General features: G+C 37.8%; 1 protein-coding gene across 3 annotated transcripts in view; it reads left to right on the top strand.

The window, feature by feature from the left end:
• asic1b (acid-sensing (proton-gated) ion channel 1b) overlaps window positions 1-17,876 on the top strand; it is a 286,951-nt gene that overhangs the window by 188,489 nt on the left and 80,586 nt on the right. Inside the window, exon 1 of one of the 3 annotated variants that reach the window (XM_038293186.1) lies at window positions 234-1,020. The exons of the other annotated variants lie outside the window; for them this stretch is intronic. Coding sequence (XP_038149114.1) covers window positions 403-1,020 — 618 coding nt within the window. The 5' untranslated portion in view covers window positions 234-402. Of the gene's footprint in view, window positions 1-233; window positions 1,021-17,876 lie in introns of those variants that run through there. 3 annotated transcript variants of the gene reach the window in all.

The raw sequence follows: 17,876 nt of genomic DNA, 5'->3' as shown, positions 1-17,876 counted from the left end.
AGGACGAACGTGAACTGAAAAGTAATTGTGTGATTTTAACCAAATCTGTCGCCTCTTTGCAATTTATTCCTGGAGTTTAACTTGTTGTAATTTAGATGAAATAATCCCCTTGACTCCTGTTGTTGCACATTAGTGCACTAAATCATTGTGACTAACTTCTCCCCCCCCCCTCCCGGACACGCTCAGGGAGCGCAGCGCGCCTGACAAAATACTCCCCCATCACCGCCTGCAGCCTCAGCTCAGTGCTGGAGAGGGGCTGCCTGCGCTTTACTCTCTCCTCTCTGTTTTTTTTCCTATAATCTCTGTCAGACAGCATCCTTTAGAGTGCGCACTGAGTCCTGGCTCATTCATCCTGACCACGGTGGGACCCATGTTGAGTGTGCGCACCGGCGTTTCCAGAAAATGTGCCCGTCCCCTGGATCCAAGCCGAGCCCGGGTTCCCTCACCGAAGCTGGGAAACTCTTCCTGAAACACACCACCCTGCACGGCTTGAGGCACATCTTCCTCAGCGGCTCATACCCGCGGAGAGTTGCGTGGCTGCTGGCGTTCCTGGCGGCCGTGGCTCTGTTCTTCACCTGGTCCTCCAACAGAGTGCGGTACCTCCTGACTTCGCCCATGTACACCAAGGCGCACATGGTTTACGCCAAGCGGCTGGTTTTCCCCGCCGTCACCATCTGCAACCAGAACCTGCTGCTGCCTCGGCGCATGAAGAAAACAGACATCTTCAGCTCTGGGAGGTGGCTGGGCTTGTTGGAGAAGGAGCCTGACTCCCCCAACCTGCAGGTCTCCCCCGCTGCCAAAGAGGCGCTTCTGACTCTGCTGGGGGACGGCGCGGGGAGCGCAGGGAGCGAGCCGCCCTGGCTTTCACGGATTTTGGACTTTAAAAACTTCCTCCCTCCTCCTTTGGAGTCTCAACCCAGCATGAAGCAGCTGCTCGACCGACTGGGACATCAGCTGGAGGAGATGCTGTTGTACTGTCGCTACCAGGGAGAGCTGTGCGGGCCGCGTAATTTCAGCACCGTGAGTGTGTCTCCAAAGTCCCTCACCTTCCCAACAGGTTGATGAAGGTTTTAGAAGAATTTCTTCACTTTGCATCGTTCAGAATTCATGTCCAAGATGTGTCCAAAGAATATTTTGATGTGAAAATCAGCAGATATTCTCCAGTCCTGCTGTTTTTTAAATTCTTTTTTATTGTCATTATGAGTGCAATCCAAACTTAGACTGCTTTGAATGACTTCTTGCAATTTGTATTGAATTCATCTTTTATACTTGGATCTGTTTATATATTTCCTGTCATTCTTAAAGATGAATAAATTTTACTTTAAGGTGATTGACACAACACAGTAGATGTAATGTTCCCTGTCAGGATCAATCTGTGTACAAACATGTGCTCACAGGAGACCAATCCCCCCATTATGAAGAGTTTTGATTCATTTAGCAATGCATTGCAACATTCCCTGACAGCATGATAGAGTGCAGTTAGTTAGAGTGCAGCCTCATTGATTTCATTTCATTATGTGAAAACGATGTAAAGCCAGTGCCACCCCCCCTCACCCACCACGTTACAGCAAACTTTATTTCTTTCTTTCTTTCTGGGAAGACTTTTGAAACATGGCTTTTTATCTGCAGGATTATTTGTGGAAGAACATGTTAAGATTGAAGCTGCTCTTCATTCCATCTCTTTGTCGTCAGACTGAGCTCCAAAGCTGGATCATGAGGTTGTTACAGCTCACAAAGGAAGCTATCTCAATCAAACATATTCCTCCTTGACTAAATATTTAGGAATACTTTTTTTTTTTTTGCTTTTCAAAGTCACCATAGGAGTGGCAAAGCCTTCAGATATAAACATATAGTCTGAAAAAGTCTGGGATGTTGATGTGTGCTGCTGCATAGATAATGGATGATTCCCTCCATGGCTTCGAGGGAAGCGAATGAATCCGTTTAAAGAGGCCAGACCAAAGGAGTCGGTAACTTTTAAGAGCTGAGGTCTAGAAGATGATGCAGAGCCTGTCCGTTTACAACGGGTGGCTGAATATAAAGATTTTTACTTATTTTTTTGTGACTTTCATGTTGCAGCGTAGCTTATCTTTAAATGCTCCATGGTCTCCTGGCTGTATCTTATGCCTGTGTCATTTTTCGCCCTCGATTTTACCAACACACATGCTTGATCCTCATCTGGAACTCCTCACTTTGCTCCCGCAGGGCTACATCATTGGTTTTAAGTGAGAAATCAACCCTAAAACATCCTGTCAAGCAGCCTATGTCCCTTATACTAACCCCTATTGATTGATAACTTGCCTCTGACTTTTTAAATCTCTCATGTTTCAGCCAGTAGTCATTGAGTTGTTAATGCATATGAAATATTCTGAGCTGCTCTTTCAAAATGATGCAGGCAGGAATGTAGTTTGCTCTTTTTGTTGATCTTACATAAGCAGCGTTTCAGACATTTAAAAAAGCGACTCGGAGGATTCTTTTATAATTTTGCAGCCAACATATTCTCAAAGTGGTAAGCAGGTTGGTGGCTTGGTGATATCGACCCATCTTCTCTTTGCAAGAATCCAGATTTTCATTTCTTCAATATTTTTTGTCCTTTCTGTGCTATTTTTGTCGGCTTTGTTTTTTGGTGTTTTCGACCTTTGTGGGTTTTTGTTGGGTTCCAGACAGGTGCTGTGCACTCAGTGCTTTACATGGACACAGATGTCTGCTTATTCTAGAAAAGATGCTTTTGTGAGTTGTGGCGCCGTACCAAAACAGTTTAGTTTCAAGCAGTTAAACAAATATGGCCAGTTTGTCATGGAAATGACTTTTTCATTTTCCCTCCTGCACTATTTACAACCACAATAATATACAAACAGTAAGTGCTTTTTTTCAAAGCAGATTGCAGCTGGTGACTCTTTATATAAATGTGAGCATTAGTCCTGGTATCTGTTAAAACCTCTTGAACTGCAGTTTTATTTATTTTTTAGCAGATGTTTTATTTACTCTGTTATTATTTATATTAAATTGGCTTTAATGTCTAAAGATCATTAACCAGCTGAATTTAATCAAATTTAGTCAGAAATTAACACTGAGAATAGATGAATAGAAAGAAAAGAGCTTAAAGATGGCCATAGGCTCAGAGAGTTGGAGACTTCCACTCCAGTTACCCTTGAGTTACAAAATTAAAAGACTTTGATTGAACTTTAACTCATACCCTACAGACTCCAGCTTTGATTGGGGCTCCTATTCTAAAACTTAAATCTAATTAACAGTTCTTATCTGATGTACTGAGGAGTTAACGGTAGCTGTTATGAGAACTTCACCAAGTCGATGTGCTGCTGCTCATCTTTTACTTTGAAAGGATAATTATTCGCCAGTAAAGATGGAGGATTGTGGAAGTTTATTGGCTTATAACAATCTTTTTGTGTTAGCTTTAGCACATGAATGTGGCTTTGAATGAACTCTAAATCATTTTGGGTCACAGATAAATGTGGCTTATGTATAACGTCACTTTGATTGTCTAAATAAGGAAATAAATTACATTACTGGTTAAAAATATAAAAAATAATAGTGATTAAAGACAGGTCTTAAATGCAGTAATTTAGGCCCGATGACAAACAGCTCAGGTTTATTTGGGCGAATAAATGATTACATGTTGCTTATGTGCACAAATGAATACAGTACATTTGTCTTGTTTGCTGATGTTTACAACTTCAAGTATTTTATTTTCAGGCGAGAATATTTTTTTTCCCTAGGATGTATTTGCATTGCAGCATTTTCTTTAGTAGTCTGTAATAAGCGCATCAAACAAGATCTTTTTGATAGATTAAGAAATATTTACATGACACATATGGGCAACTTAAATCATGCATATTTATGTTCTAGGAAGCAGAGTGAACAGATGTTTCAGCTTCCGGATGTAATGTTTTTCATTCTCAGTGCAGTGGGGATGGTTCAATAGTTAGAATGAGTGTCTTGCAGCAGGAGGGTCCCAGGTTGGAAACCCATTTAGGTTTTTTTTTCTCATGGAGTTTCTTTACAACTCTGGATGCTCTAAGCTGTTTTGCACTTAACATAAATATGCATGTTTAGTTAATGAGTGACTATTGAATTTGGCTCTGGCTGGTTGCGTGGTTGTTTGATCTGTGTGGCTGTCCGTTAGCCTTGTGATGGATTGGAAACCTGTTCAGTTCTGGCAGGTGGGATGCTGGCCATGCACATCAGACCATGCACCACTTGTGAAAGGCACGGGTGCGTGCTCTAACCCCTCCTCTACCACCTGCATTGTGATTTGGCGTCGTCATGAATTGATTGTAGGTTCATGAAAATCATTGGGCAGTGAAGGTAAAAGGGATTATCATCACAGTTCAAATACATCCTGGAGGAACAAGCATTTTATCTTGGAGTGGAGAATAGATATTTGCCAAGAGGCAAATACAGTGTCGTGGAGATCAGTGATGGTCGTCCAAATTCCTAGAAAAAATTTTAACTCCAAAAAACTATCAGGATGAAGCTACAAGTCTCATTTAGTAAAATATTCACATTTCCTGTATCTTATTCTATTTAAAAGTTGTTGATCACAAAATGAAAAAAAAAAAAAGCACCTGTGAAAAGCAACACTGGCACTGCACTGAGTTGGAAAATGCAAGTGGGTTAAAAAAAATAAAAAAATAAATTAAATTAATTGATCTGATCCCCTCTGATCCCTTCCCCTTCCGGAGCAGTGGGCTGCCAATATGCGGCACCCGGGCAGCAGTGTGGGGTTAAAGATCTTTGCTCAGGGACCCAGAGTGGCAGTCTGTGGGAGTGGGGCTCGAACTCAGAACCTCTGGATTACAAGCTTTATGCCACCAGGCCGCCACTCACCACTGTTATTTTTCCGAATATTAATTTCATTGTCCAAATATTAAGTGTAACAGGAAAGAAAACTTTTTTTTTAAATAGTTAATATGATTTTAGGTTACAGATGTAACATATCTGTGGAAATGAGATCATTTGAACTACTTGAAAAAAATATATAATAATTTTTTTAATTAAACTTTAATCTAAATTCAAATTTTAGAGAAGATGGCTGTAAAATAAGAACAAATGTACATTCTCACATTGAATGAACTGTCCACGCTGAGCTTGTAGTTTCAGGGATCCTAACTGAAAGATTCAGATTGTTTTCCATGAATCAACCAAACTAATCTGTCTCCGCCATCTTCTTCTCTTCCCAATTTTTACAAATGGATATGAGATTGAGAGTGATTGGCAAAGTGGAAAGGAGTTTTTACACGTGACACCTACTGGGTTTTTTATTGATAGCTAAGCTAATTCCTACATTTTTTTTATTTTAGCAAACAAAATCTATTCTGCTTGATGCTCACACTTTTCTCTCTATATTGATATTTTTTATGTTTGAAACATTATTCTCAATAAATAAGAACATTCTTTCTATTTACCAATATAATTACTATTTTTTTAACCAAAAAAATACAGATTTTCTAAACCTTTTCCAGGATCTCCCCTGTGGTCTTTCTGGTGTCAACAAGTCAGCATCAGAAAAGACACAACAAAGGTATTGTAACTGAGCCTAATGTTAAATATATAAAATAAATTTGTACCAAACCACATTTACTGCCAGAAAATCTAAGATTAGAACAACAGTTGCTGGTTTGACGGATATTTTTAGTTTCAATTGTTGTTGTCCAATTACTCTCAATATTTAATTGCGTTTCTTTATTCTCTCCAGCATCTAATTAGCCGTGGCTCTTTTGGTCTGATTTTGTACAAAGTTAAAATTAGGTTACTTTTCCCCTCATAACTGACTAACATTGTTTTTCTAAAGAGCAATTTACATTTTTAGAGCACGCCGAGGATCCATTGGTGCTCATGTAGTAGATTTCCCTTGATGAAAATCCAAATTATAAATTCACTATAGAGGGTTTATGTGCAGTACTTAATCTATTGTTTTACTTTAGTGTACTTATTTTTTATGTTTTAGTAAAGTTTAACAAAACACATATTATTTCAACATTCAGAGATATTCAGAACAAATCTCAAAAAGTGTCCCTTTATGAGTTTAACCGAAAATTGAAATGAAACAAACGCAGATGATCTAAAGGAAAAACTATTTCTCAATCAAAGCTGCAAAGGTAAAGAAACTTTAAACAGTGTCTCAAACCACCACTAAAGCTTTTCCAAATAAATCCTCTAAAAAAAATCCAAGACAAAACTAGAAAAGATAAAGTTCAGTGCTGAGTGAAGATTCCCAGTCATCCAGGTCATAGTCATTACCAAAAAGGTAAAAAAAAATAAAATAAAAATAATCCACAGGACAAATTCCAGCAGATGCAATTCAAAATGTCATAAATAGTGTATCAAACTCAACGCTATTTCTGACATTTTGAATTTCAAAGGTTCCTGGATGGGAAGCGAAATGTCTTTAAACTTGGAAACAAAAACCATTGGAATGTATTTTAACGTTTTTGGAACTCAGCATAGAAAGCAAACAAAATAAATCTATACATAAAGCTCAGCAGCCCTGAGCAGAGGAGCTGTCTTTTAAATCTCTATCCCATTCACCTGACATCATTCTGCATTTCATTTGTTCTACAAAGTTTGAATTTTCAAACCCTGAGTAGGACAAATTTTCCTGAAATGTCCCGAAATTCAGAAATAAGAGTCAGAAAGTTGGGAAAGAATAAAAAATGTTAATGTCATTATGAAACCCAAAGGAAATTTTGTTTAGACACCAACCTCAAAATGTAAAAATAGTACACAGACCAAAATGTAGAGCACTTGTAAAAAAAAAAAAAAAACTATACAGTCCAGTTAAATAAATCAATTTCCCTCAGTCTGCACTTAATTTACTTTGCAAAGTAAAAAGAGAACAAGACTATCATAACAGCCCTCACAGTATGATTTTCTGCCCTGTTCTGATCTAGAAAGTGTTTGTCTCACTAAATTAAAGCCTGAAAAAGAGCTGTGAAGGTCTCCACATGCAGTTACCCAAACAAAGACAGACAGTTGCAAATAGCACATAATGATATGAAATAATCCATGAGAAACAGTCTAGCTTTTTATGAGATCCATTATTTTTATCCCAAACACTCCCTACTAGGATAAACAAGCCCTCCCCCTTAAACACCTTGTAGCCTTGCAGCTCTGCGGCCTAAATGAATGAAACTCAGCATTCATTAATCAATATGTAAGTAAAAGGGAATTAATAGGTCTTTTTGTTTTTTTACCACAACAACCCCAGAAGAAAAACCTAAAATTTCAAACACTTTTCAGGAAATATTGGTAGAGACACTCAAGATATAAAGAAAGGAGAAAATGATGTCCATAAAAATGTAGTAAGCTGTATTTACACTAGTGTTAATTTTAGCAGCCATTTTAAAATTTTGTTTCAGTTTTAGTCCAGTTTCAGCATCGCTTATTAGTTTTTATCACATTTAGTCGACATCATTCCATTTTTATTTAGTCTAGTTTTAGTTGATTATAAGTCGAGCATTTTAGTCTTTATTTTAGTCCAAGAAAACATAATTTTATTCGTTTAGTTTTAGTCAACAAAAACTGTCAACATTTTAGTCTAGTTTTAGTCAGGGCATCATTTTAACCTTTTACTTTTTTGTCAGCAGATAATATTTAACATTTCCTAAAATTATTTCACATTTCAACATTTTCTCTCATCTTTTTGATAAAAACAACACAATTTTAAGGAACACATACATACATGGAAGATGTTCTGACAATATATATACAATTTATTTTGAACATTGTTAAGGTTCAAAGACACAAACACAAATTCTTGCATTAAAACAAATAATACTCCTGACAAAGGAAACAAATAAATAAAAGTGCTGGCTGTTTAAAGCTAGTTCACATAGAATAATAAAATAAACAGAATTGAGATCAATGTTGTTAAAAAAAAACTCCAACTGAGTTTCCTGCCAGCTAGTTCACATGGTATATAAAGGTACAGTATTTAAGGTGAAACAAGGCATAGCTTGCTAGTCCTGAGAGTCAGCTTTGTATTTGGTGTGGGCAATTAAGGAAGCTTGTATAGCTGGCCCATCATTGTTACTGGGTGGTTGTTGGTGGTGGTGTATCTTCAATCTGGAACAGAAATTAATACAATGTCAGGATAGATAAACAGCATAACAGGAATTCCAAGTGTATAAGTAGCATATAGGTCTGTTTTTTTCCTTTACAAACCTCTAGGTTTGAAAGTGGGTGTGTGGCGGAAGAGCTGAGGCGGAGGAGGCGGAGGAGGAGATAGGATTTGGAAAAAAACATAAAATAATAATATGTAATTTTCATCTCGTCTTTGTTCATGAACTAAAATGTACATAGATTTTAGCCCAGTCTTTATTTACCGAACTGCAATTTCGTCTCGTCTTTATTATTCCAAACAAAAATAATTTCTGATTTACTCCTAGTTATTGTTTATTAGTGGGGATTTTCGTCTCGTCTCGTCTAGATTTCGTTCGGTGAAAAATGTGCGTTGATGAAAATATTTTCGTTTAGTTTTCGTTAACAAAATTAACACTAATTTACACTGCATAAAGTGCAGCTTTAACACACTTTTATTGAGATTTAATGATGTACTGATGCATTAAATTAAAACTTAAAGTTTGTATAATGTACTCAAACTGATCATAACCACATAAAGCAGCACTCATTTTTGTTTGCTGCTCCCCCTACAGGAGCTTTTGAAAATTACAGTCGTAAACTCTGACAACCCTCTGTGTGCCCTGCAACCCACAGGTACAGCTCACTGTTACTGGCAGCTATAAAAGCACGACTAGAGTACAGCAATCTTTTTATGCTGCATATTGCTATTTTTTTTCAGCCTTTTGGTCTTGTCAATTCCTAAGGGCTGGTTATCCTCCTGCAGCAGTGTGCCGCAGTGAGCTTGTCGCAGATATTTTTGATCTATGCACAATTTCAAAGCTTGGATTGCAATATGTTGTTGCACGCCACAACGCAAGCGCGACAATCACGAACTAGCTGTGGGTCAAAATGCAGCTGAGTGGAGGTGGGGGCAAGTTTGTGCGACAAAGGAGGGACATGAGGGTGAAAAACAGCGGGGATCCACTTGTAAAGGGTCCCAGCGTTCTTGGGCACCTCGCCCTTCTAGCTGGTCCATCTTCACGAGTTGTTTTCCACAATGGCGGTCATACAAACAAAAGAAGCCGGTAAGGTACCAAATAGGAAATATGCATAGTGTAGAGCGGATGTAGATTTGACCAATCATAGACCTCCTGTCTGAGGCATTGTCTGCGGTCACCTACAATTTTGGAGAGGTGCAGCAGAGTGTCTGAGGCAGGGGCACATTTGCAACACATACGCAGACGTGTGTTTCTGAGTATAAACCAGCCTTTAGAGGATGACCCTATAAATGCAAGCTTCCTAACTCAAGATCCAGTCTAAAAGTTTGCTTATAGATAGTAAGTATTGTTAAATGAAATTTGTTGCCCTCATGATGTTGAGAAATCATAAATGCTCTCAGAAACCTGGTCAGTTCTGCCTCTGCTCATCCTTTAGTAGGGGATCTCCAAGCCAGTTTTATTTCAGCATGAGACACCGTCCAACACTTTACATTTTTATATTAGATTATAATATTGCAGTTTAATCATAGTAAGCATTATGTGAGACCTGCACAACATAAATTGCGGTTTTATAATTGTGTTTAAAATCCCCTACACTTCACTCCCAATTTTAAACAGATGTTCCTGCTAAGGGGGAACACGATAATCAAACTGATTTAAATTTATCTGTGCATGACCTGCATAAGATCATTAGAAAACATTTAAATGATAGCATTAAAGGCAATAGCTTTGCTGCTTTTGATTTATTTACTGAGTACACCCAACCCTAACCAGCATCATTAGAAGTGTTAGAGTGTAACTGTACATTTGTTATCAGAGTTAAGATAACTTTTCTGAACCTATCATAAGCCTAGAACATCTTAGTTATGTTTTCATCCTTCAATACAGTTCCAATGATTTGGAACAAGCCACTGTTTAGTAAATCATTCTAAAAATAAATGGAGCAAAGATCAACTGCAAACTTAGCGGGAAAGGACGTTTTTCTTTACATTGGGCCCTTGATTTTACGTTATAACATCATGCTCTAGTCACCCATATGAGTTTTGTGTCAGTTGGAGCTGTTCTGAAGATATTCCGTTAAGTTATATCCAAGTAACGTCTTCCTATGAGCAACGACTTGAAGGCACAAACTGAACTGTTCATAATTTATTCTTTATGGTACGCCAGCATTTATAACATGTAGGCGAATCACTGTCCCCCAGACATCCACGGTTATATTTTTTATATTTATATCTTTTAAAAATAAAGCGGAGTGTGTATGACGTCATCTACGCGCGCCGGCTACCGTTCATTCATGCTGTCCGCTGAACTGCAGCTACATGTAGTTTTCCTCACATGCCTGGAAGATGTTTAGTGCTACTACCACAGATGATCTCGCTCTCGAAATGGAATTGAACGATTCAGATTAGCTAGAATGAATAGAAGGGGTAGAGCGTAGCCGCCTGTGGCCCGGGCTGGCTGTCACAACTCCAGTCCGGCGTGCGGATGACATCATACACACATACACGGCGTTTCCCTTTAAAGGTGTGGTGGAGAATGTTCTTTTTCCGGGTGGATCATCAAAATAATTTATCCTCCTAATTTTCAATCAATATGGTGATATGTTTATACAAGGCCGTCTTACATGCTCATCCCCAGTTTCACTTACTGGAGGTGAGTCTGACATAGTGGTGAAATTGCAAATCTTCTTTTGGAAAGTAAGCTTGTATTAGCGAAGCAAACAGCAACTTTTAAACAGAGCGTGCACAAGGAGAAATGGGCTCGTGCACACTTTCACAAGCGTTTAATAGACGTTCCCTCTAGGGCGGGTAAAGTGTTGTGCATGAGCAATTTTTTTTTTTTTTACGTGGAGAGGCCTTTTTTTTTATTGACGAAAATCCTTCGCAAGACCTTTAAAATGGAAATATTTCCAGGTTTCATGTGGGGGTTAAGATCACTGCAATGTTCTTTGTTTAACTGTTTTTTATCATGTTCTATGGCATAGTTGCAGTGGGGCTGGTGCCTACTGTATCTCCAGCCGTTTATAGGCATTAATCCAGATACACCCTGGACATGTCGCCAGACAACAAGTCTATCACAGAGCAATATAGAGACACACAGAATACATACAAACACGCCCCCACACCTCCACCCTCACACACACCCCATACACATAATTCAGGGGGAGGGCATGCAAACTCCATGCAGCAAGACATTAGGCCAGGAATACGACCCAGGAACTTGTTGCTACAAAACAACAGTGCAAACTGAGAGACTGTTTTCTTTTAATTACAGAAAAAAAAAACTTAATGCTATGTATTTTTGCATGTCTTATCTTTTGTTGATGTTTGAATTCATGCAGTTTGTAAAAGTCTAGTTTTTTCACTAAATTATTGGTCACCTACTCCACAGACTAGGCAAACATCAGACAATAGACCAAAAGAGCTGCAGAATTGTTGCCCTAGATTCAAAATCCTATGTGTGGTATAAAAACTAACACTGTACATCAGCCTTAGTACTAGGGTTGTCACGATACTAAACTTTTCAACTCAATACCGATACTAAGGAAAATATTCGATACTCGATACCATTTTCGATACCACAAGGAAAAAAACAAAGACTCCAAAATTCTACAGAAAATTTTCATTAATAAATATAATACAATAAATAAATACAATAACGGTTGTATGCTGTGCACAATATTAAGCAAGCTTGATAAAAAACTTATAAAATTAAAATTAAGTGTTCCTTCCTTGGCTATGCTTTGCACACATAACAATGACACTTGCCAAACTGGTTAAAAAACAAAAATAATTCTCAGCAGCTGCACCTGTTACAAAAAAAAAAGTCTGAAACTGAAACGTGCACAGAAATATTCAATCACACAGTGTGCAGAAAGTGCATTTTCCTCTCTTCTGCACTTTAGATGAATGACTGCTTAGGTGCCACTGGTGGTGGCAATGTATCGATACTTTTAAAAATGAGTATTGTATCCGGATACAACATTTTGGTATCGATACTTTTTTGAGTTTCGATACTTTTGACAACCCTACTTAGTACATTAGTAAATTATGTTGAAGATAGGAACATGCTGGAGGGTAATTTGGAACATGGAAGATGATCAGGGTCAATGGGAAGATAAATGGAGCTAAAAACTACACCACTGTAGAAAAAAAAAAACCTTTTCATTCCTGAAGAAAATCATACCCAGGGCTGAAGAAGACAAAACGGGTTCAATATCCTGCAAGAAAACTCTTAGCATGTTTGCCAGAGCTACAGTAAAGTCATTTAGATCAAACCAATTAAGTATTTGTGGCAAGACTTGACATTTGCTGCAAAGAAACACTTTCCATTGAATCTCACTGAGAATGAACTGCTTTGTAAATAAGAACCTTAATCTGTTGATGTGTAAAAGTGGTCGAGACATTCCCCCAAACACTTGCAGCTGTCACTGCAGTAAAAGACGGCTATTCAGGGTATGGACTTTGAGTTGCTTTATAAAAATGCATGCCACACTTTTCATATTAAAAAGATTTTTTGAAACAAATATTCATTTCCTCTCAGCAGTTACAGTCTACACAGATAAAATACTACAAAAAAGTTAATCAAGGCCTAAGGTTTTAGCATGTGGAAATATAATAGCTGTGAACAATATGAGCTTTTTATAAAGTCTGACTGTATTTAAATGCTATTTTCAATTGATAAATGTAAGTATGTTTTTTCCCTTCTGTAGAACCTATTTTATAACCTAGTTTAAGAACAGGTCTTCCTGTTTATATATTTATGCCAAAATTGCTTTCAGCAGAGGCCTTCTGGAAATGGTAAATATAACTGTATAAAAGTAATAAAATAATATCACATAAAGATCAATTTGGTGACTCCTCAGGAGCTTTCATGTGGCAAGGTCCTCTTAAACAGATAGAGTTTGTTCAGTTGCCATGGAACCCGATGGTACCAAAGGCTTTCATTATCCTGAGCAGCTCTAGGACTTATCTCATTTCTTGATATTTAATAATGAGGACTATCACTTACATAAGACTTGAGATAAAGAGTGTTTTTGTGCATTATTGAAGTGTTTATGTTTAGCAATGTTCCGGTGTTTGCAGATCTATTTTTCTTTGTTTTACTTTGCCTCTGATTAGTTTTTTTTTCAAACAAAAGCTTAACGCAAGCATGAGGAAGTCGTGTTTTTATAACTGTCTTATTTTTCTGCTTGTAGGAGCTCAGCGCTGATCTTAAAATCAATAGAGAATAGGGAAAGTGGTTCCCTGGCAACTTTTAAGGAACAGCTTGTTCAGCCTTGTCAGATTGTCATTTGACGGATAGCCGAGGGCCATGTGAACTCTCCCATCCTGTCTCTATCTGAATTATTTATCCTAGAAAAAGGCGGTGACATTTTTTACTCTATGCAAGAACAAGGAAGAGTGATGCCTCTATCATAGTTTCATCCCCTCATAATCTGGCTTTATTTAAACATTTATATAGTGGAGTAAATAGCTTGGAAGATTAAGGGATTTTAGTTTGCAGTATTTAGTGCTTTAGTGTGTAGATATTCTAACTAACGCAGACTTTACCTAACTTTTAAGGTTTTTTTGCAATTTAAAAGTAAGTATTTTTTATATTATCTTACATCCTATGCATGTTCTGCATTATTTTTTTTTTTATTAATTGTAGATTAGTTACAATACAAAGAACAAACCTGTGCCACTTTACACATACATACATTAAAACAGGAAAATAAATAAATAATAAAAAATAAAAAAAACAATCATGTGCATATTTACGCAAACAGGGAAGTATTTTTTTGCAAACCCTTTCTTGAGCTTCCGAGGAGGGGAAAGTGCTCCACCTCGACAATGGATATATTCTGGATTTATAGAAAGAAAAATTTATAAGCCGCTCAGATTGTAATCATAAATGTGTTTTCTTTGTTAAAATGATTATTAAAAAATGCAGAAATCTCCTGTCTGATCTATTCTGAATTGTTAAATTCTCTTTAATTTCTTCTTCATTAAAGAATGAAATACTGTGGTATACCAGGAACTACTGCAAACTAAAAGACTATTTTAATGACATGAAAAGCAGGGTTGTGAAAAAGCATTTGTCTTCGATATTATTCTTTTATATATCAGGCAAGTTTAAGCATTGACCAGAAAAAAGATGGTTTAAAATAATTTCTTTAACAAGATACAAAAAGGAATGAAATACAAAACCTGCTAACAATATAAGAAGTATAGCCTGGTTAATTCATCAGAACAAATGCACTACACCTTTAGTCCAGAGGCTGGACCAATAAGAAAAGTGGTTCTCCCTTTACTTCAAGTTCTGACCAGCTGTAAGTAAATCTCTAAGCTTGAAAGGTTAGAGATTTATTTATTTATTTATTATTTAGAGATTTAAAAGGCTATTTTACCTTTTTATTTTGTATCAAAAATTTATGGAACTTTGATTTTTCCAAGCAGAAACGCCTGAATGGGACTTCTGATCTCTGATCTACAACATATGGTTAGGGTTGTTGATTGTCCCTCGAAAAAGGAAACTGTCCTGTATTTGTAAAAAAAAAAAAAAAAGTATGCATCTAATTAATTTCAGATATCTAATTGATATCAGATATCTGGCCAAGTGACATCCTGTTTAATTTGACAACTTTCCTATAAACTTAGCTGCAAGGGTTACATAGGAAGAAAGCAATACAAGGCTAGAAAATCTATAATATTGCCTTAGCTAGTAAAATGGATCAACCAAGGACCTTAAAAAGGTTTTCCATGCTTGGAAAAATCAAAGACGAGTTTCTGATATTGGACACCACTACATTGAATGTGAATAAAGTAGTCATAGAATGATTCTATAGGGTATCTGGTGCTGGTCCATAACATTGTAATATTGGTTGGTCTGAAAATGGCATATTTGCTGTTCTATGAGCCCTAATGAAAGCTTGGTTAAAAGCCCTAGATTGAAACGACAGGTTTTCTTCCTTTTAATGCATGATCATGAATATTTAGATGAGCTGTGTGCTGATTGGTTTACAGCGAGCGAAGCTGCTGAGCAAAGATGCATCATAGCAACAAGCACTCACTCACCGAAACATCAAAATTGTCACCCCTTTCCCAGACATGTCCTACTTCATACCTAAAAAAAAATTTACGGGGGGAATTTCAAAATCATCCGGGATTTTGGTCGACTACAATGCAACATGTAGTTGAAACACGCCGGGCACTCGAACCGAGCCGTCAGCTCGGGGGCTGATCCGGGAACCCAGGCAGAAGGGGGCAGGGAGCCAGCGGGGGAAGGAGCGACTGAACCCGACCTGGTGACAGTAGCCTGGACACAGGCCGCCCCATGCTTCCCCCCGCCCGCTTCACAAGCCCCAGTGGGCTGGTCTGTATGTCAATTTTGTAGCGGGACAAAAGTACAGGCCAGAACCAAATAAGGCAACATCCCAGAGTTTACATCAACTCAGGGCTTCATTTGGATTCGCCCGTTTTATGGTGGAAGTTTAGAATTGTGAGATTTGCAGAGAAAGGAGATGTTGATGGGGTTTGAACTTCTCTGTACGTCCATTTCACCCACTGAACTATCGTTATTCATCTATGACGAGGTAGACTTAGTTTTGCATTCTATGACCTCTTTAAATTGATGACCAGTTGTTGCTCCCCAATTCACTCCATGCATTACATATTCCTTCATACATTAAGTCCAGAACATTTAAAAAATTTTAATAATTAGAGCAGCTGTTATATATTGATTATATACTATGAAAAATAAAATGACATTTTATGATATTTTATATTGGATATTGTCAGCCCAGTTCCATCATGACCTCATGCATGCGTAAAGCTAAATTGTTTAGAAAATGTCACAGGGTACGTGCACCGCCAACAGGCCTGACAGGTGAATTAGACTGACAGGCGAACGTAAAGATGTATGAGACAGAACAAACCTCTGAGCCTCTTACACACAATGAGGATTCTGACTCCCCAAGGTCAGCGGCAGCACCCACTGTTGCTGCTCGTCTCTCAATGCAGCCAGCACAATCTCCTGGTTACCACAGCAACTCTGACTACGGGCCTGCGCTAGTCAATCACCACATTACAAACACATACACGCAGATGGCAAGCAGGGGGGCTTCATGCAAGAACACAAACACACCCTCTCCCTCTCAAAGACAACAATTCACAATCTCGTACAAATCGGCATGTGCAATAAAAAACGGGCGTACGCGTTTTTTGAACATTTCCTCCAACCTCTCCGCTGTTTCTTTGATGTGCATCTGCAGAGTGTTTTCTTTGAGTATGAACAGCGACAGCCTGTTGCTTTTTCTTTTTAAACAGAAAATTGGTTTGTGTGTTTTGATGACATAGGAATGAAAGAAATTGGAGTAACAAAATAGTTAGGATTTAAGCAGAGTTGTTTTGTTTAGATAGGGCGTCAGGTAAAAGCAAGCCTTCTGCAGGTTTAGTCTATTTGCAATTTTAAGATACTTTGTTGGAGGAAAGGAGGCGGCTCTGATATATTGTGAAAAATTTCCTACTCTCTATTCCAAAGAGAAATGACGAATGGTGATCTGATTACACTGAGAGGGAGCTCTGGGACAGAAGATGGATTTCAGGGGTATTTTATTGATATTTATATTCTGCACATAAGCTGATACTATAGGCTTTGTTTTTGGCTGAGTTTTGCCACCTATACACTTGAAAGGTCAGATCTCATATTGTTGTTGGACTTATCAAAGGATTTCTCATTGCATTTTACTGTTTCGTGTTTTGCAGGCTTCTATGAATAACCATCTCTCTATTCGGTACAGGTTTTGATCAATTCCACACACCTCACTGAGCAGGATTCACATTATTCTAACTTTTCTTTTGTGAGGGATTGCTGAGATTTATTTCTATTTTTTGCATCTTGGTTCTTCTGATGTTTGTGGCATTTGAGTCATGGAGCGATAATGTCTGACTCATAAGTCAACTATGTAATCAACGCCCTCTTTTCTCAAAGTCCATGCAGAACATTCAGGAGAACGACAGCTTTTTGAGCAACTGCAGAAGACAAAAGTGGAGCCTTTTGCTTTATTAGATGTATTAGTGAAAGGATATTTATATAAAATGCTTAGACTATATGATCTTTAGGCAGTAAAATGCTAATGAAAAATAACTTTTATTTCCTGTCTTTGTTATATCATCTCTGCAAGCCACCCACCTACTTCCTGTTACCGTCTCAACCTGAATGTCAGAATGTTGAAGGTTAATTCTAAGCTAATCAGGATGCTTTAATTCAGGGGACTCAGCCCTGTGACTGAACAAAGTAGGGAAGAATCTCATTTTGGGTCCATGCATGTTTTTCTTTTTTCATTTCCTGATGTTTCTGATTAGATTATGCATCCATTAGTTCGCTGGCAATCATGTTGTTGCCAGTGGGACACAGTTTGGATTTGCTACAGTAGCCCACCATCTGGTCCAACTTTACCATACATGGCTAAACATAAGAGTGGGATATAATTTTGACATCATTAGGTTCCCTAATCTATACAACCACAGCTGTGGGTTTTTTTTCCTCCAAGAATGGAGGCAAACCATATTGACTTTTACTTTGCTCACGGGAGATATATGTCTGTTTTGACAAGCCACTTGTTTAAATATGAAGTTATTCACTTCATGAGATAGACAACAGAATATCTGTTTGCTTCTTAGATGTCTAAATCTCTATTCTTCTAATATAGTGCCATGAACTGAGCACAAATAACTGCACGAAATGCATTTGTCTTCTCATTATTAGATGTGGAACTATGTTGCTGGAGTGGATCTAAACACAAGCAGGAGAAAA

The sequence above is a fragment of the Cyprinodon tularosa genome, unplaced genomic scaffold, assembly GCF_016077235.1.
Source record: "Cyprinodon tularosa strain WSP-4 unplaced genomic scaffold, ASM1607723v1 ctg322, whole genome shotgun sequence".
Lineage (NCBI taxonomy): Eukaryota > Metazoa > Chordata > Actinopteri > Cyprinodontiformes > Cyprinodontidae > Cyprinodon > Cyprinodon tularosa.
The sequence above is the reverse complement of the archived record's forward strand: the minus strand, read 5'-3'. Positions and strand labels throughout refer to the sequence as shown.